Raw genomic sequence first — 19,884 nt, 5'->3', positions numbered from 1 at the left:
GAGAGTGTTTCTGCCTCTAGTTACCACATGATGATGATGATATGGCCTGATTTACCCGGAGACTGATAGGGACTGATCAAGCAAGAGGCTCTAGCTCTTATCTTTCACGTACCATCTGAAGAGTCAGCGGAAACGACATAGTTAGCTAGCGAGTCACTGCACCACTCTACTACTCATCCAGGGTTTGTATATATATACCTTACTCGAGGGGCATGCGTGATTCCTTAGAGACGATCCTGGCCTTGATTTGTACTGCCTTCCGGGTTCTCGATGCATCAAGACAGGCTGATACACACCCCCACCTCTTCAATTTGATTGACTGATGCCAAATGTGGAAATATATATGCAGGACAGTTGAAGTGAGCGTCAGTTATGAAAAGCCGATAATTGGAATTGGATGTCGATTACTTAGCCGCCAGTCTCAACACCAAGGAACGTGGAAGAGTGTGGGAATCCCTCCTATGATGGGATCGTTACTCACCTCCCTCTTGCTTAAACCTATGTAATTATGCCTACCACTTGAGAAGATTGCATATCTGACCCTGCGAGCAATACAAGCACTCCTATGGGTGTGATTTTCTTGGTCACGAGAATAGGTAATTTCGAATGCGTGAAATTAAGAGGGAAATCGGTGCTTGAGACGAGCTATAGCGGCCAGTGGTCTATGTATTGCCATAGATGTGTAATCATTGGTCGGGTCTCTGCAGAAAATCACCATGCCATCGTTGCCTCTTCTACCGTAATGTACAAGCACAGCTTCCACGCAATTTCATAGTTTAATCCCGCTTTAGGGGCAGAATTTTCTCCTCGATGCCGTCCTTTGTGATGACCATAACCTGCAACGCGTCACCGACCTCGATATGTCGCTCGACTGCCGAGTCGAACGCATCCTTCACTAATATCTCCACCTCGCTTCTTGGTAACGGGGCGCGCTCCCGCTCCTGGAGAGCATGACCGACACCGCTGCCGGGGATGTACTGGTTCTTGAAGTTGACCTGGTTGTCGAGGAAGGGCATGATCAGACTGGCGGCGGCGCCGCCGGCGCGGCACTGCTCCCGCTCGTAACTGCCCACGGGGTCGTAGCTGTAGACGGCACCCTTGTTCTCCTCATCGAGGCCGCCGAGGATGGCGTAGACGTAGTAGGGGAAGAAGCGCTTCTGGTAGAGGATGGTGGAGAGGCGCTTGGCGCAGGCGTTGACCGTCATGGGCTTGCCGTGGCGGTAGCGGTACATCTTGCAGATGGCGTCGAGGCGCTCCTTGAGGGCCTCGCCGTCGGCCGCGAAGCCGACGACGGACAGCAGGATGTTGGCGTCCTCCTGCGACGACGTGGACCCGCCGATTTTGAAGACCTTGGGGGCGAAGCGGGTGTTGATGGAGTAGCCGGACGTCGATCGGGTATCGCCGGCCATCATGGCGAAGCCGTCACCGGCCACGGCGACAGTGGTACCACCGTTATCGGTATAGCTGTGGAACAAGAATCGTTGTTAGCTCCGGTGACCGTGTTTTCCCCCCTCAATAAAACGCAGCGAAACGCGAAGCAATTTGGACGTACGGGTTGAAGCGGTGTTCGCGGAAGCCGTCAGCGCGGGCCTGGGGCGCTTCAGCAAACGAGTAGTTGGGTCCATCGAGGACCGGGTTCTGACTGAACATGGCCATCTTGAATGACGTGATTTCTCGGGCGGCGTGGTAGAATCAAGAAACGAAGATGGGTGTGATGGCTGGAGGCCCGTGAAGCGTGGCAATCGACGTCGGGTGTTGACAGGTACAACAATGGGGGGTTTTGGCGGTTCGTGATGGTGGTGATGATGCGGCTGGATTGATGGCCTGAAGTTGCCCGTTGCAGTGCAGTGCACTCAGTCAGTGGTTGCCGCGTCAAGCTAGTTGCAGCCTTGTCCCTCTATCAGGCCAGCTCCCTCCCAAGCTACGTCTTATCAATAGAGCTCCGAGCTTCAGCTACCTACATGTACATACCTGTTAGCGTCCTTGCCTGGTACGTACGGGCGGCAGAATGACTAAGCACCTACCTACGTACTTGTACCTCGAGACAGGGGTCGCCCAAATTGGATGGAGCTGGAATCCCCCCCCAAGCACATGCCATCCATCCCATCCCTATTTGGCAGCCGCAGCTGTAGCAGGTGCATCATCGCTTCACCTCGAATTCATAGTCGTCGTTGGCTTGCCATTTCTCCAACCCAGTACAGCAACTCAACCTTCCGTACTGGTGCGCAATCCTGTCACGACACTACAGTTGCAGCACCGTCGAACCCGCCTGCTCTACTCTAATTCCTCATAATAATAATTACAACTGTTCTTTTGTTCGAATTGCTTTTTCCGTTGTTCTTTGCAACGTAGCTGGACCCCTATTTGTTGCCCTCCTTCCAAGATGATTCGCGATATACGCCAACAGGCGTTGCAGAAGATCGCCCTTCTCTCTGCCACCAGCCCCGCCACTTCCTTTGACAAGACCGACCTCGATCGCCTGTGCAGAGCAACGAATGGCCATGCTCGTGGAAAGGAGGTAGTCAATGGCGCCCACTCGCTTTCCCGCGTTCCTATGGTACTTACTTGCCTGGCCCTTGTTGTTTCGTGACGCCCGCCTTGTACTGACTATGCCTCTAGACCATTCGAGAATTCGAAGTGCTCCTCGCTCTCTGCAAAGCCGCCCCCTTGGTCCATACCAGCCAGAGCGCCCAGAAGCTTGTGAACCAGCTCATCCCGTATTTGCTCGAGTCGCACTCGCAGTCCTTCCAATCCTCGCCCTTCTTCCGTCGAGTCGAGCCTTCCCCGATTGAAGCACTATCGTCGCACCTGACAGCTGCTCTTCTGTCTCTTGGGGGAAATATGACGATCTACACGAGACCGTCTCGGATAATGTCTGGGCCTTCCTTGCCGCCATGAAATCGGCCGTCAACAGTGTCGTCCCGTCCGAGCCAGACGAGGATGGCGAGCAAAACCTCGACGATGCCATTCGGACGGCTACTATTGCCATTGCACTCTTGGGCTTCCTTGACGCTGCGTCGGCCCAGACCGACTTCTGGAGGAGTGGCGGGAGACTGGCTTTGATCCAGCGAGTGCGCGATCTGCTATCCGCCAACTTTCTGACGGCTGTTGAAGGGGCTTTCTCCAGCATTCGAAATGCCCACGCTTCCGACCGTAATGCCAAGGAATGGAAGAGGTACTTGAAGCACTACGCGGCGAAGGGCCGGCCGTTGAGCGCCGACCTGCTGCAGCGTAGCTTCATGTGGCTCCTTGTATCTGCCACGTCTTTGCTTAGCGCCGATGCGAAGGTGTTGAGGGGTGCGAACATACTTGACCTGTTCATGTCCAAAGATATGCTTAGATCGGGGACCTCGAGCCCAGATGCGGATTTCCGCTCTCTTGAAACGTATGCGACCATTGCCAGTGAGGAAATGGACAGAGTTGAGCAAGGTGCCGATTTTGTATCCATGGGATCCATGTCTCAGCAGAAACTTGCCTACGCTGTCAAAGCCTCGGCTATGATCAGTTTCCTGAACTGCAGCATGCTTAATGAAGATGCAGCAGATCCAGAAATCCTGATGGGCTGGCTAGAGGAGTCTCTCCTCGACCCGATCCAGATGCTCGATGAGACCTTGGCGTCCGCGGTTCTTAGATGTATGGCTGTTATATGCCGATTGGACTCAGGCTATGCCTCGAAAGTCAGCAGGCTCTTGCCCCGTTTCATTGTTCAGACGGTACCCCGAGGCGATATCGTAGCCACGGCGTCCACATGCCTTGCTTTTGTCCTACAGATGCTTTCTCACGATGCCGTGATTACGACCCTCTATACCCTTGGAAACGTCCTGAGCCCCACTGCCGAGCAAGGCGCTGCCAGTGGCTTCGGTAACGAGTTGACTGCCGACTCTGCAGTTCCAAACGGCATTTACCAAGCAGGCAAACACTCGACAGGGAGTTCGATCTCGCTCGCGCTGCAGGAGGGAGAAGACACCTCCGCCGTGTATGAGAACATTGTTCAAACCATCTGTGGGATAGCGAGCAAGTGCAATGATGAAAAGATCACCGCTCTCGCCCAGGCGATGCTCCTGCAGAAACTGACCAAGCTGAACCAGTCGGTGGACTCGCAGATAATCATGGGAGCCGCCATGTTATCACTCAGCGGTGGCCAGCTAGAGTTCCGTTCCCTGATTAGACTGTTCTCCAAAATCTGTCGGTCTGCTCTTGAGGATGACAAGGAAGCAATTCTCGTTGCGGTAAGCCACTGCCAATATTGTTCGCGACTATTTCACTAACGTATCACAGGTTGTGAAAGCACGCAATTACATCTCTGCCAATGTCAAATTAGGCTCACCTCTATTTGATATTTATTTGACCTCCATGTTGGAAGAGCTAGTTTCCAAGGGTGATGTGCAGCACTCCAGCCGCACCAAGGAATCCGATATCGAGTTTTCTGCCCGTGAAATAGCTCAGCTACTTCAACCGCTTTCCATTCTCTTGTCAACAAACGACTTTGCCGCCGCCCAGAAGACTGACGACGAAAGCCACTCCATGATTCGTGATGCGTGGTTCAACATTGTCGTTCATGGCTTCAACCCAGCTTCCGACCGGGGTAAGAAGTACATCAATGAGCTGCGCCTCTTGGCAATCCACTCGCCCCCGTTGGTGGCAGAGCAACGGGGCGAGCAGAATGAGTGACATCGAGCTCAACACAGTCCTGCGGAGGGCAAACACGTCCGAAAGGGAGACGAGGCAGAAGAAGGCTCTGACAGAGCTGATTCCTACTAAAGCAGCCGAGATTAAGGGGGTTGAGCTATAGGAAAGTCATCTTCCTCCAAGCTGCTTATCTTGTAGAGAGTCTGCGTGCCGAGTCTGGAGACTGTACCAAAGCACTCTCTTACTTCCTCGAGCCAAGTATGCACAGGACAGAGGTTAGCAGCGTCATGGAAGGTATCACAACTGCCGTCATGGAGAGATATCTTAGCAAGACTATCGAGGGCAAGTTGGCAACTTTTTCTGCACAATATGCGGCCTCGCAGCTGGCCACTGTGTTTTGTGGATGCTGCCATCGCATTCAGCGTGTCCAACAGGCAGCATTTGCTTGTGCAGACAAGATCATTCGCGAAGTCCCATCAGCTCTCTGCCAGCGCTCCTCGCTTTTCGCGCTTCTGGAACTGCTGTCTCTGATGTGGACTAGCTGTCTGGAAGCTGAAACTGAACTTTACGATCCGCGATCCATATTCTCGTCCAAGCTTGGCAACGTCACTGTGGAACTGTCGGACGACTATACGTTCCGAAAGTACACCTTGAACAGACTGTATACCAAGGCAAAGGCTTGGGTACCCAGCGCGATCAATCTTGCACCTGCAGATGTTAAGGGTCTTTTGCAGACGTATTTGTCGGAATTCAACGATGAGCTTGCTTACGGTCACATGTCACTTGGGCGCTCCTTTGCCATGGAGATTGGGTCGTCGATTCCTTCAACAGACCAGAGATTGACGTCTCTCAACCCCGTTGGCGACACCACGATCAACACGACTTCTGACTTTATTGCCCAATACACAACCCGACAGGAGTACAGATATGGTGAGGCATTGCCGGATCACGGTATGGATCTTCTGAATGTCATGCCTCTTGGCCGGAGAGCCTCATTCATCAAAGCGCCACCTCACGAGACCGCCAGTGCCATCAATGCGCTGGCACATCTTGAATCCCGCTTGGCAACGAGGAAAAACACCCCTGTCAACGAAATCCGTGACATTTTGCGACGTGCCGCCGCACTGCTCTGTCGCACCGAGAAGGATGAGAGCGCTGTTGCCCACTACCTCGTCAGTCTTCCGTTCACCATCTTCAGCAAGGAATCCCTCAAACTAGGCGTCTCACTTTGGCTGGGTGTGATGAATGAGAACCCTAGAATGGAATCCCGTTTGCTCGCGGAGATTGTCCAGCAGTGGGAGTTCACCATTAACAACCGGGTTGGACTTTTCAACCCTGCACTCATGCACCCGGATCCGTTCTTCTTGAGGGAAGAGTTTGCTCCTAGCGACAACGAAGCTCTCACGAAACGCCGCCACATGGTTCACAATCTTCTTGCGCCCCACGCGCGTCTGGTGCAGTTCTTCAACAGCCACTTCAACGCTACGCGATTGGGTAGCCCTGATACACAGAGAATCTTCTTGCGCATGCTTGATCTCACCTTGGATGCGATGAAGTTGTCTGTGTCCCATCCAATGGCAAGAGAACTCAACTTGAATATTGTCCTGTTTAGTTTCCGGGTTTTGAAAGCTTGCACGGGTATTTCAAACCTGACTCAATGGCGACTCAAGGACAAAATCTTGTCTGCTGGCCTTAACTGGTTCAGCCACTCGCCCAAGTGGTCATTTGGCAGCAACATCTTGCAGCTGAAGACGGAAATGCGGCTCATCTCTGATGTGATGGCTGCCATGAAGGGCGTGGGATACATCGCAGCTCACTCTGTGGGCTCATATCAGGGGTTGGCACCGAAGGAGCAACTATTCCATCTCTTGCTCGAAAGTGAACAAGCACGCTTGAATGTCTGGGTACACCCTGTGAGCGATGCACGCGTGCCTAAGACTGACCTCATGACAAGTAATGGCCAGAGGGCGGCCGAAGTAAGTCGCTTCTTTTGTATTTTTTAAACACTGTCAACTAACCACAACCTGTAGTCGGCACTCCTGCCGTTGGTCCGCACAGCGTGGGCGGAGAACCCCTCGCTTGCCATAGAGTTGGTTAGCCGATATTCATTTGCAAGCGTACGCAACGAGGTTCGCTCGCTTCTTCTGAATTTCCCAGAAAAGGCCATTCATGAGCCCGAAGCGCTCCCAGTCCTTCTGGGAGGAGATCTGCCCAACGATATACGATCCCAGCTCAAGGTGAGTACAGCGAAGACTACAGCTTGGAATGACGCTAACGGTTTTTAGTACCTCATGTACTGGGCACCAGTCAACCCAGTAACATCTGTTACGTATTTCCTCCCGGCTTATCGAAACCACCCATTCCTGATTCAATATGCCATGCGGGCATTGGAGGACCATCCCGTAGATGTGACATTCTTCTACGTGCCACAAATTGTGCAGGCTCTTCGATACGATGCCCTCGGCTACGTGGAGCGTTACATCATTGAGACTGCACAGTTTTCCCAGTTATTTGCTCATCAAATCATCTGGAATATGAAAGCCAACTCATACAAGGATGATGATGGCACTGTAGTAAGTATGCCGGCTGTCGAATTTTGAGCACCGTGCTAACCCATCTTCCAGCCTGACGAGATCAAACCAGCCCTTGACAAGGTCATGGACAGCATGATCGACAGTTTTTCGCCTGAAGACAAGGCATTCTACGAGAAAGAATTCGGGTTCTTTGCGGAAGTTACCGGCATCTCTGGCAAGCTGAAGCCGTTGATTAAAGCGATGAAGGACGTGAAGAAACAGAAGATCGAAGAAGAATTACGCCAAATCAAGGTCGAGGTTGGTGTATACCTGCCTAGTAACCCTGATGGCGTCGTCATTGGTATCGACCGCAAGTCTGGAAAGCCCCTGCAATCTCACGCCAAGGCACCATTCATGGCAACATTCCGCATCAAGAAGCCCAAGACGGACGATGTTGAGGACACGGAAGAAGTCATTCAAGGTGTGAGCAACACTGGTCTCATGTCGAACGAGAACACGATCGAGACCTGGCAATCTGCCATCTTCAAGGTTGGTGACGACTGTCGTCAAGATGTCCTGGCACTTCAGATGATCGCTGCATTCAGGGGTATCTTCCACAATGTTGGTCTAGATGTCTACGTGTTTCCCTACCGCGTTACGGCTACCGCTCCGGGATGCGGTGTCATCGACGTGCTGCCCAATTCCGTCTCCCGTGACATGCTCGGTCGTGAGGCCGTCAATGGACTTTACGACTACTTCGTCAGCAAGTACGGCAACGAGGACAGCCTGCGCTTCCAGAAAGCGCGAAACAACTTCGTCAAGAGTATGGCTGCGTACTCCATCATCTCGTTCCTGTTGCAGTTCAAGGATCGCCACAACGGCAACATCATGATCGACGGCGAGGGTCACATCCTACACATCGACTTCGGCTTCTGCTTCGATATCGCCCCGGGTGGTGTCAAGTTCGAGCGCGCCCCATTCAAGCTCACGAGTGAGATGCTGGCCGTCATGGGTGGCTCCATGGACCACCAGTCCTTCAAGTGGTTCGAGGAGCTCTGCGTCAAAGCCTTCCTCGCCGCGCGCCCCTTCGCCGAGAAGCTCAGCCAGATCGTCCTGCTCATGATGGACTCGGGCCTCCCCCTGCTTCAAGCCCGAAAGTGTCCTCCACTTCAAGCAGCGCTTCGTCCTCGACAAGAACGAGCGCGAGGCCGCCGACTTTGTCCGCGACCTCGTCCGCCGCAGCGCCGGCAGCTGGTCCACGGGCGTCTATGACCAGTTCCAGCTCATGACCAATGGTATTCCTTACTAGAGGAACACCGATATTAGGGGATGGTTATTTTTGTTGTTCTTGTCAGCTTGTTACGGGGAAAGATAGAGTTGTGTCCGAGCCGAATAGTTTGATATAGCCGACCGAGATTGACTTCCTAATTAGTCGTAATACTTCACTATACATAACAGGGAACCAATTCAAACTTATTTAACCTAACTACCAGGTCCAATACGCGAGACCATCCGTACCTTGATCTACTACGCCTTGATAGCAGAAGCGCTGCTCCCATTGTATCATGTTAAACTACAGATCAGGGATTATTCAGTACCAATTCATAATGTTCATCCCATTGCCCATTATAATACCTGATTGGACAAAGGGGCCTGTCGATCGTTTGCGAAAACTGTCATACCAAAAGCATCATTTCCATTTTCACTATCAGGGGGATTGATCGATCATATCGAGTTGAGATAAACAGGCATGTTGATTTAGGAAATATTCATTTTCGCCAGATATACCGCCATCCAATTGACTACCTGAACCTGTTTTCTAACCCTCTCCGCCACGGCCCCTCTTTCCCTTTGATCCGAAACAACGAGAAGAAATTCGCTCGGGTAAATGCAATACACACTCGCATACAAATGCAACAGATGAAAAACAATATGAAAATGCAATCTGGCCAGTCAGGCCTCAAAGGCCGCGCACTCAGGTTAGGCCATTTTTTCGCCAAAATGTTACAATGCCCCCTGGCTAGTCGTTCAGCTGAAGTTGTCATCTGAATCTCGACGTCCTGATTCATAGTTTCCCTCAGAATGGATTTCCATCCATCTATTAAAAATGAAATCATTTCTGTGTTTTCTTTCTTTCCGATCCAAAATGTATATCTGAATCTTGTTCATGGCCCGCAAAAGTAACGGTTAGTCGGTTGACTGCTGAGCCATGTGGGTGGGCAAGTTCCAGCTGGCGTAGTCGGTGTGAACAAAGGCACGGTCGACGATGGGGACACTCTCCAGGACGTAGCTGAGGGACTCGCTGAGGTCGTGGCTGTCCTTGAGCGGGGTGTTGTGGTCCAGCACGATATCGACCTCGACGTTGAGCTTGTCGCCGGCGTGGTAGGCCTGGAGGCCCTGGATCTGGCGGATGGTCTTGGCGAAGCGCATGGTCAGGTACAGGAGCACGTTGCGCTGGTCGGCGGTGGCGCTGAAGCCCGACAGGTTCTTGATGTGCTCGAGCGAGGTCTGGGACCAGTTGAACATGACGACGAGCGAGAGCACCAGACCGCCGAGGGCGTCGAGCCACCAGATGTGGAAGAAGAAGCCGGCGATGGGGAACAGGATCGAGCCCATGTTGAAGATGACGTCCGTCATGGCATCGGCCGCCAGCGCCTGCACGCTCGAGTTCTTGACCAGGCGGCACCAGATCCAGCACAGGCCCTTGATGACGACGGTGAGAGACATGATGATGAGCGAGGGGATGGTGAGCTCGATGACCTCGTGGTTGTTGCTCATGAGTCGGTTGCTCGACTCGACGGCCACCTGGCCGAAGGCGGTGATCATGATGACGGAGAAGACCAGCACGCCCAAGGGCTCCAGTCTCCGCCGGCCTACGGGGTATTTGTACTGGTCCTGGCGGCTGATGAGCCACGTCGTCGTCCAGACGATCACGGTTGACAGGAAGTCCAAAACCGCATCCACCAAACTTGCCAGGACAGACATGGAGGGCACCGACAGGACCACGGCGACCTTTCCGGCCAGCAATATGGCGTTGGCGGCGAAGTTCACATAGATGGCGAGCGAGACGATCCAGTCTCCACTGTCGACATCGTCATCATCCTCGAGCCAGGGGATCTCCGGCTTGGGACCATGGAGGGCTTCATCCCAGACATCTCCGTCCTCGTCCTCCACAGCCTGTGTCGGATCTCCGCCGCGGCCCTGACGATAGATATCTCGTGGGGTCCGCTTGACCTTTTTGATGAGCGCAGTTGAGTCACTGCTGCCCATAACCGATGGCGTTGTGTGGCCATTTGTACTAGGAGACCTGTGGCTGCCGTCGGAGCTGTTTGGCTCTTCGCTGATGGTGTCTGGCACCGCGAGTCCTTGGAAGTGACTGGGAGGGAGAGTGTTATACTCGTTGAGAAGGTCGTGGGGAAGGCTGCTGTCCAAGAGCCTGTCGATGTACATGTACTGTTGGATGAGGTAGTTGGTCCGCTCGTAGTACTCTCGAATGGGTTTGCTCTTCATCGCTTCCAGCTGCTCCTCCGTCTTCCAGTACCGCCGCCAGTTGTATCGTGGGTTCGAGCTTCCGATCAGGCGCATGCTGCGCACTTGGTCGCTGTTGAGGATGTGGGATAAGCGACGCTCCTCGGAGAAGGACCGCCGCGCCGGCTCCCCGGAGTCGGGGTCGATGCCAGTTTCGAGGTCGGCAGGTTGGTCGTGCGACACGCCATTGGCGCGCCATGTTGATCCATAATGGAGCGAGTTCTGCGAGCGATTGTTGCGAATGAGGTGCGCAAGAGTGCCTTGCCCGTGGGGGGAGAGAGGCGTCGGGTTTTCGTCGCTGAGCAAAAAGTTGCCCTTGCGGAAGGGAGCGGCCGCGCGGTCCTTGGGAGGGCTGGACAGCAACGGCGTGTTCTCGTAAGACGACATCTTCTCGATCGCCAGGCGAGGCGAAGTGACCAAGGACTTGTACGAGTGCTGCGATGCCGACTTTTGTTGTGTTTGCGCCGTCGATGACGCGAGGCTGGAGGCTGAAAGTGATTGGTCTGGCGTCGGTCGCAGTCACGTCCGATCCTCCGTACTCGAATTGATTGGGCTGCTGGGCCTATACAAATCCGTTTCAGGTTTGTAGGAATAAAACCAGAACAAAGGTCGGATGCGTGAAAAATAGAAAAATAGGAACAGAACAAATTTGAGTTTTCGAGTGAATTTCCAAGAATTTAAAGACGGATTGGATCGGAATTCCTTCGAGAGATAGCACTCGGCAGTTGCATTTTATTTCGAGGAACGCGAGAGCACGTCTCCTCTCTTCTTCTTATTACTATGTTCCCTTCCGGAAATCGCATCGGCTACAGTTGCACGGGAGGGAGCTCACCTGCACAGTAAATGCAACTGCAATGTCGTGGTGCTCGACTTGGCGCCATTTTTTCCCATGCCCAGCACTCTACAAGACCCTGGATTGTTTCAATCTCCATGACGATCAGTTCAAGCAGAGCCTGAGAGTGTTCCAGCAGGCCTCCATTCCGAGTGGCTGAAGGTCGCAGGATTGGGATGATCGCTACGGCCTTGGGCTAGATCCCATCCCTAGCCCGTAACCTGCTGGCCTGAGCAGACCGACCCCTGCCTCTGAGTGGGGGGATTCCGGCGTGGGCGGCCTAGCCAAGGCGAGCTTAAAATCGGCCGGCTGTCCAGTCAAGTCCTGCTTGTCCAGAGGCCTGCCCGCTCCGCTGCACGTGTGAGGGTATGCTGGAGGTAGGACGGTGAGCATGGCTTTCTGCAATAGACAGGCTCCAAGCAAGCGCGATTCAGTCGGCTCGACAGGTCATGTTGGTTATATTAATTCCTGCACGAGACTATGCAGGTTTAAGCGGGCAGAGAAACATCCGGACTGCTCGTGCTTAAGCAGCATCCTGGGCAAGCCTGGGCCTTTAAGCGGGGGCGACTGTAGGACCAGAGGACTGTCCGAAACCGAAACGGGGATCTGCGATAATAACCGCCGCGATTCACGGCCGCCAGTGGGCCAAGGTCGCACACATGCTGCCAGTTCAATCGTTTCAACAGTGGGCTAAGGGCTGATCAAAATGGCAAGTGGCTCGACTGGCCTTGCCCAGCTTCAAATCGCGCAGGTGAGGCATATTATTAGACTCGTCGGTCAAATTCATCGTCGCCAAAGACCGAGTGCGTGCCGAGACCGGCAAGGCTTGCTGCAGCAGCCGAGCAACTCGTCGAAACCCATGTCACGCGAGTGGTTATATAACCAGAGCCGCACTTGCACGCTCTTAATGCTCTTGGACCCCTTCCCCTCCTCCGCCGGTGAGGGGCAAACGTGAGGAGAGCTGCAGCTGCATGGAGTCACTATCTCGATGCCGCGAGATTTTCTGCTCGGGTATCTCCTCGATGGCGAAAGTGCTGCTTCTCGTACAATACTTCCCCGTGGCTGATCAAAAGCCCGGGTTCATCCAATCAGACCATATATCCAGTGGAATAAACGTTCGAAAATGCTATTCCAATGGGACTACATTATCCTTGATCCGTACAGTACGGAGCAATCTGGCGCTTTCGCCAGAAAGAGGATATGTGATCGATGTCGGAGAGATGGATTATGGATCTGATGTGCCCTCTCGCAGTTGGTGCCACTCCCACAAGTTCGGGGTATCTTCTCAATCACAATTCCGTCTCTGTCTCTATCCTAGCCACATGGGCTGCGATGTGCTGTTCTGTGCTCAAGGTTGCGCTGTTCTTTTATCCATGATTTCTTGAGACTTCAGCGCTGTCGCTTTGACAATCAGTTCGTGCTCAAGGCCGTGGATTCGGTTAGTCAGATCCTCTAAAGTGTCCCCTTCCTCGATCTTGATAGTTTGCTGCAGGATTGTATCGCCTCGGTCAACCTGCTCGATCACCTCGTGGATCATCAGCCCGGTCGTGTTGTTCTCGAGCTTGCCGGCCTTGAAGTCCTCGAACGCACGCTCGATCGCTCCAGCACCGTCGTATTTACCTGGCGGACAGAATCAGCCGGAAATAGAAGAAGCAAGCTTGCAGGTGACAGATGAAGAGACTCACCTGGTAGCGCGGGGTGGAGGTTGATCACGCAGACTCCGACAGCCTTCAAGGGTCGCAGGAAAGCCTCAGAGAAGATGTGCATCCACCCGGCCAGTACTACCAGCTCGGGGTCGTCCTTCAAGATCCGTTGGGCAAGAGCGCTGTCGTATTTGGATCTTGCCTCCTTGATCTTGAGAGGGTCCTTCTCGCCAGAGACCTGGAAACCATCCTTGACGAGGTTGAAGTAGTCTGTCGGGATGCCCGCCTTCTCTGCCCGCGTGGTAGCATAGGCAGTCTTTCTGTTCACAGTGACTCTAACGATCTTTCCCGGTATGCGCCCACTTTCACACGCATCGATCAGAGCCTGTAGGTTGGATCCATTGCCTGAGCACAGGACCGAGATACGCGCGGGTGCGGCCATGGCGATGAATGCAATAGTAGACACTCTCGTCTTCCTCAACTGCAAGAAATGTGTGTTTGTTGGGTGGTTGATGGAATCAATATGATTTCACGTTTTGTGCCGATAAGGATAAGAAGAATTCGCGGGGTAGCAGAAGGTTAGAATCGAATTAACGTCCAAAAGTTCTAAGGGAAAAGTCCCGATTGCGCAACAGCGACGACGATTGGCTGGCTACAGGGCAGCTGAACCAAAATCCCTCCGCACACCTGATTCAAAGTGAACCACCAAAACTGTCATCCATCGCTGCCAATCAACATACCTGACTGAACTTTGCTTGTTTCCTTCCTTGAATGTTTTATGCTGCCCAGGTGGCCACCCAATGCCAATGTGGCACGCCGGGTCTTATTTTTTTTCTTTTCCGTACGAGGACGGAGTTTGAGTATGATGACACCAGCCATCTTCCATTCAAGACTGAGTCGCCAATTAATGCAGAACAAGACAAGGCGGCAGTCCAGCCAAACAAGCAACGAACTTGATACGAGCTAATAAGGTTGTTGTCGATCTGGTGGACCAAACAAAGCTAGCCATCACCATCCTTGTGCGAGCCTACTATAGTCTTGTCCTGTTCCACAATTTGACGCGTCGGCTGCCTATGAGTATGAGACTGCCGCATGTGCTGACTGTATATAGCGGACGCGAGGCGTGCGTTTGCAGCTCCCCAACTGATGTCATGAGATCAGCAATAGCGAGTTCCGAGGCGCAATTGTGTAATGCGTTCGTAGGATCGGCATGGCGATGCTCGTGTCCGCATGTCACCGCTGGGGCCCCGGGGCCCAACGGCATGTGTGCAGTAACAAGGCATAGGGCGAGAAGGGAAGGGCATGATATAAGACGTGGCAGGGGGGAAGGTCGTAGGTTGGGCCAAGCTCGCGGGCATAGCTGCGGTACTGGGAACTCAACCTTATTATGGTCTTTGCTTCGAAGCTGCTACCGTCCAAGGTGCACGTGGGAGGGACCGTCGATCTTGAGACGGGGCTGTATCGCGTGGCCTGCGGTTAAACAATAGTAGTATGGATGCTGTGCAGTATACACTTGTGTACTACATACCGGCCACTTCAGTGCCATGCTCCTGCAGGCAGGCAAAGGGATCATAGCTTGATGCGTGATAATTTCCGGCTGGCCCGAGTGGTGCGTAAAGGAACTGCGCGATGTAGCCCTACGCGCCTGGGTGGGAGATGGGAGAGCGCAATGCGTGCGCTTACATGGCGAGTGAATGGCCAGGATTGCGTCTGGCTCGCTTGTTCTCGTGCCCCGACTCAGTTCGTTCCTGAGTGGCTTGTCCCGTTTGGGGACGCATATCAATGACGGATTACAACATCATGTAGTCATCCAGCCGAATGCATCTTGTTTAAAGGTGGATGTGACGCTTTTCCGCCAGGCACGACGGGCGACGGGGGAACCGTAGGATTTTAGATCTCGTCTCCGGGCTCCCGGCCGCTCAGACCCTGGGCACTGGGATGGGATGGCATGACTGAATGGGGTAACTCTCCGGGAGCTTGCCTTCTTCGGAAGCGCTGCCCCTGAGTTAGCGGTGGTAGCATTCGTTCACGAATATGGAGACGAGACGACCGCACCTGGACAAGAACTTGATGGAACTAGCCCGCAGATAAGAAGAAAGCCATACAGATGATATGTCTCAGGTTCTAAAGTGTTTAGATGATGCATGCATGTTCGTCAGAGAAGCAAACCACGTTACCATGCAAGTTGTTGGCTGTATGGCCAGTATGTACATGCCTGCCCGCCTTTCTTTTTATTGATTTGTTCGCTTTCTTCCCCCTGGACCGATTTGTAGATTTGCGAGATAACCTATGAGAATACGAGAATGATCTTCCCAGGCACAGTGCAGGGAATCGGTAGCAGGTGGCAGGATTTCCCTAGCGGCAAAAACGGGGAATGGGTTTAGAGGGCCCCTTACATCCGCACCTACAGCTCGGGGAGCCACTCACTCACCTCGGTTTACTGCGCCTCTGCGACCCATGTCACGGGCGTGGGAGCAGAGTAGGTAGGAGGAGCAGACGGGAGAGGTCAATGGATTTTGTGTTTCAACAGGTTGATGATGGTTTCTTTAATGAGTCTGTCATGCAGCCCATGCAGTCATGGTCCGTCAGGCCAGAAATCAACTGACAAAAGGTTGGGAGAGGTCGCTAATGAGGATATGCGGGTGGCTGCAGGTAGTACAAGAAGTCGCCTGGTTGGTTCTTGAGCATACTGCCAGCTAGCAACGGTTTATTTGAGCGACGTGCATATCAAGGCTTGACAGAGTTTTGCATTGGGTTCGGACTTTCGGTAGCCTCCAAGGTGCGCTCCATTGGGGATTTCCCTGAGAAACAGGTATACGGATGTACCACTCTACCGCTGTCCAAAAGCTTCATTGGTGTTGATAAGAGAGCCAAGAGCGTGTGCGGACAAGAGTGGTGCCCGCTTCAAAGATCGATCAGGTTTTACTGTTGCAATATCCTTCGAGTCCCCGCCAAGACACGGGCAGGACTCCGGAAGGTGCCAGGCTTTTTGAGCCTCCTTTGATCCAAGACTATGGATTGCCATGTATATGTCCGTATCCACCCGCATCTCTAATACAACCTTACGCTATGTATACTCAGGTATGCAGGTATACCGCCTCCATGGGTCAACTCATTGGACAAATCGTGATGTTCGCAAGAACCGACGATGCTGGAGACAGTGCCGGTACGCACATCGTGTATATGTTGCACCATCGTTTGTGCGTCTTGGTGTGCCCTGCAAAGCCCAGCGGAGCGTTGCTGTACAACTTTCCACCAAAGAGAGACCGCAGCGGAATCTAATATGCTACCCGAGACGGAATCAAAAGTGCCCAGTGAACCGCAAAGTTAACCTACCTGGCAGCTACCCAGCCATGCGAGTCATCTACTGGGTTGACCGTTGAAGATGGCATGCAGTAAGTTCGTACTTCAAAGAAGGCTCCTAAAGAAAGCCCCTAAAGAAAGCCCCTAAAGAAGGCTCCTAAAGACGACTCCTTGAGACATTCTACTGAACCTTGGTTGATATACGAGGGCAACGTGAACGTTTCTTTACAGGACCGCCAGTGCAGTATATTCCTATTCGACGTGACCAAGTTGAGACGACACCACGGGGTCGAGGTACTGCTCGCACATCAACCCGAAGTCTCAGGTACCGCAACAGTATCCGCTGACGGTTGCAACCATGCCCAAACCTAATTCATCGCCTGGGTGGGCTTCTATAGGCCGGGCGGACATGATAGGTGCTGACTGCATTGGACATTTGCCCATGAGAAAGACATTACGAATCGCTCGTGACGTACCCCCTAGCTGCATATCGAATGCGATCAAAACAACAGCTCTAAACCGATTGGGGGGGCGGTTGGTGGTTGGCTCAGCAAAGCTCAAAGCTTGCATATCTCCCAGGCTGGTCTCCTGGCGCCATCGCCGAGCCGTTCTGGCACCGGCCGCGTGCTACAGGACCTGACCGTCCATTGGCTACAGCACCCAACTGCAGTCTGCGACTCTGGGCTATTTGCACAATAGTCGTTGCGCCAAAGAATCCTCGGATCGCCAACCTGCCGCCAATAGATGGGAAATTGAAGAGATAGCTCTCCAATGTCGGAAATGACCACCGTGAAGGCGAGCCAGCAAAACTGCGTCTGTTCGGCCCCAGGTCTTGTCGTCCTTGGCTCGGAACACCATTTCACACCGATTGAGCTGATTTGGTTGAACAGCATGCAAGGCAAAGGCAGGCTGTAACGTCCATACCTTATGTAGATACCATACATACGTGCTGCGGACTAGGTAATGATCGGATTGATGACCCAAGTACGAAGGCTGGCCCGCCAAGACCTCGTAGACTTGATGGCGGAGAGCGTAGCGCATAAAGACCGATGGGTCGTTCGGGGTGCGTGGCCGGAAATCAAGGTTCAGCTTACCACTTCAGTACGAGGAAAAACTTGGTCCAAGTGACCCGTGCCTGGGGCCACTGTCTGACCCAATGTTACCCAAATTTCTCCTTGCTCCCTTCTGAATCCCCTGGAACGGTTTTTAGGTGCAGTAGCATCTGAGGGAGAGGCCAGGGGAGAGAAGTCTGGAGGACAGGATCTACGCTGTACGTGATGCGATGAGGTCGGATATTAACATCGTGCTATCATGTGTGTGCTGGAACTGCTGCACATGCACTGCCGCAGTTCCAGCTAAACCACACTGCATTACCTCTCAACACGTTGGATTTGGTCACCCCGACAGGCAGGCCGCGCTCACTGGAGACCCGAGGTGTGTGCTGTGATGTGTAGAGTCGAGGTCATGTACCTCGGGCAGAGAAACGAAACCCAGATGTGAATCCATTCCCTGCCCCTGCCCCCTGTCCAGTACCCTGGCAGGATGTGTCTGTATTGTCTGATTCCTCACCACAGCACTCCACCAAGCAGGCAACGGGCAACGAGCAGAGAGACAAGAGCAAATCCTGTCACCCCCGGCGGCACGGTGTCGTGACTGGGTCCAGAGGGTTTTGCGAGGTGCCCAGGCGGCAGGAGATGGAGGAGTCGTCAAGTTTGGGAATGGTTCGACATTGAGCCCGCCACGAACCAGCCCCAACGAAAGCTGCTTACCGCGCCTAGGAGAGTATCTAGTGTGTGTGCGTGTTACATGGGAGTCACCTAGATCCTACTCTAATAATAATAATACGTGATTTGTGTGTAAAGTCCAGGCCCAGCCATCCCATCCACCTACCTGATTTGCATACATTAATGATCTACCGCGGATCTGCTAGGTGATGATGATGGTGCTGGCTGCCGCAACAAAACTCTCATCAGCGACGCAAGACTAGCCTAGCCGTTTGGTTTGGTTGGGTTGGGTTGGGTCGGGTCGGGTTCATTCACTCCGACTGAGCAGATGGACCCTGTATTTAGCATTGGCGGCCAAAAAGGAACAGCAGCTGGAGACGCAAAGAAGCAAGACGAGAGCGAGGCTACCCCCGTAAGAAAGGTACTGTAGCCAAGCACCAATGCTTGGTGTCGCTGTGGGTGCTTGAGATACAAAGATATTATGGAAAACTAGTGGGCTGGGCAGATGCTGCGTCTTGCTGCTCTCCACCCAGTTAATAAAAATAGAGTACCTAACTTACCCAGCTAAGCAATGTCCATCGGCCCAGCCTGGGATGGGTGCGCCAGAGGGCTCAGGGAAAGGGACAGAAGGAAAAAAAATAACATGCATCCCATCCTTGCCTCACTTGCCGTCATCAAGTCCTGTTTCCGTCCCCTTTCCACCTTATCCATCTTTCTTTCTAGAAGATCGTCCTCTGTCCTCCAGAGAAGTTGTTGGCATTTGGAGCTTCTACAGTTGTGACCCTCCCCCTCAGCGTGTTTTGGAAAAGGAAAGCCTTCAGACTCATCCTTCGTTGCCAAAAGCATCCATCTACTACATACATACTTACCTACCTACCTACCTACTTGCTTGTCAGTCGTCGACGTTCCCTGACAGTCTCTCACTCTCGGTTTGTTTGTCTCGTTTCATCGGCATATTCGCACGGCCACGTTCGTTTGTGGTCCAACTATTCCGCTCGCCCATTTCAATCGTTCCATTTCTCGACGACTATACTCGAAATTTTGCAACCGCCCGACAAACAGACTTCTGTTGTCGCACACCCAACCTATACTTAATAACTAAGGACTCGTTCGACTCCGGTTTTCAGCTGCTATGTAAGTTCGAAAGGATTCTCATCTGCACACTTCATTCGTCTTGACGCTCTTCATGTGAAATCGCCCCATGCGGGCGGGCTCTTGCTCTTGGGCGAGAGGAGGAAGCCTTTCGACCAAGTCTAAGTGTCGATGTCTCGCCTAAACTTATTTAAGTTTCCTGGCACTGGCCCGGATTGCTTCACAAAGGATGCTTTGCGCAGACTCCGTCCAATGAAACAGACATCAGCCGTACTCTGTTTCCACACGCGTACTCAAAACCGCCTTCTGTCACCTCCAATCTGAAACCTACCCATCTCCCCCTCCGACGCGCTTCGGGGGAAAATGCAGTTGTTCCCGCTGAAGACAACCCTGAGAGCACAGATTGATGAGAGTCGGCGGTTTGGTCTCAATGTCATTAACGAACAACCACTAATTTTGAGCTTCTCGCATCATGCAGCTGCCCGCGATACCCGGCCCAGCACGGAGAGAATAGCCACGATACTCGCTTCTGCACCCGCCAGTAGTCACGCTATCTCGGTCCCCCTCGAAGTTTTGCGGGCGTGCAGTGATCTCATTGACGCCCCCATCATCCCGCCTAT

General features: G+C 53.1%; 4 protein-coding genes across 4 annotated transcripts; 1 reads left to right on the top strand and 3 right to left on the bottom strand.

Annotated features, from left to right (window-relative positions):
- Positions 1-776: 776 nt before the first annotated feature.
- PG997_003090 (Proteasome subunit beta type-6) lies at positions 777-1,656 on the bottom strand (the record flags this gene model as incomplete). The annotated part of the gene is made up of 2 exons (XM_066807405.1): positions 777-1,464; positions 1,553-1,656. The coding sequence occupies 2 exons, from the start codon at positions 1,654-1,656 to the stop codon at positions 777-779; spliced, it is 792 nt and encodes a 263-aa protein (XP_066671023.1).
- Positions 1,657-2,383: 727 nt separating this feature from the next.
- On the top strand, positions 2,384-8,414 carry PG997_003089 (phosphatidylinositol 3; the record flags this gene model as incomplete). The annotated part of the gene is made up of 8 exons (XM_066807404.1): positions 2,384-2,557; positions 2,620-2,717; positions 2,816-4,229; positions 4,279-4,585; positions 4,828-6,605; positions 6,660-6,866; positions 6,915-7,202; positions 7,254-8,414. The coding sequence occupies 8 exons, from the start codon at positions 2,384-2,386 to the stop codon at positions 8,412-8,414; spliced, it is 5,427 nt and encodes a 1,808-aa protein (XP_066671022.1).
- A 915-nt stretch (positions 8,415-9,329) lies between these two features.
- On the bottom strand, positions 9,330-11,057 carry PG997_003088 (uncharacterized protein; the record flags this gene model as incomplete). Its single annotated transcript, XM_066807403.1, has 1 exon — positions 9,330-11,057. The coding sequence occupies one exon, from the start codon at positions 11,055-11,057 to the stop codon at positions 9,330-9,332; it is 1,728 nt and encodes a 575-aa protein (XP_066671021.1).
- A 1,793-nt stretch (positions 11,058-12,850) lies between these two features.
- PG997_003087 (phosphoribosylglycinamide formyltransferase) lies at positions 12,851-13,587 on the bottom strand (the record flags this gene model as incomplete). Its single annotated transcript, XM_066807402.1, has 2 exons — positions 12,851-13,122; positions 13,188-13,587. 2 exons carry the CDS (start codon positions 13,585-13,587, stop codon positions 12,851-12,853), a joined length of 672 nt encoding a protein of 223 aa, XP_066671020.1.
- Positions 13,588-19,884: the final 6,297 nt, after the last annotated feature.

This window comes from Apiospora hydei (assembly GCF_038363865.1).
Source record: "Apiospora hydei strain CBS 114990 chromosome Unknown utg000004l_segment0_segment0, whole genome shotgun sequence".
Lineage (NCBI taxonomy): Eukaryota > Fungi > Ascomycota > Sordariomycetes > Amphisphaeriales > Apiosporaceae > Apiospora > Apiospora hydei.
The sequence above is the reverse complement of the archived record's forward strand: the minus strand, read 5'-3'. Positions and strand labels throughout refer to the sequence as shown.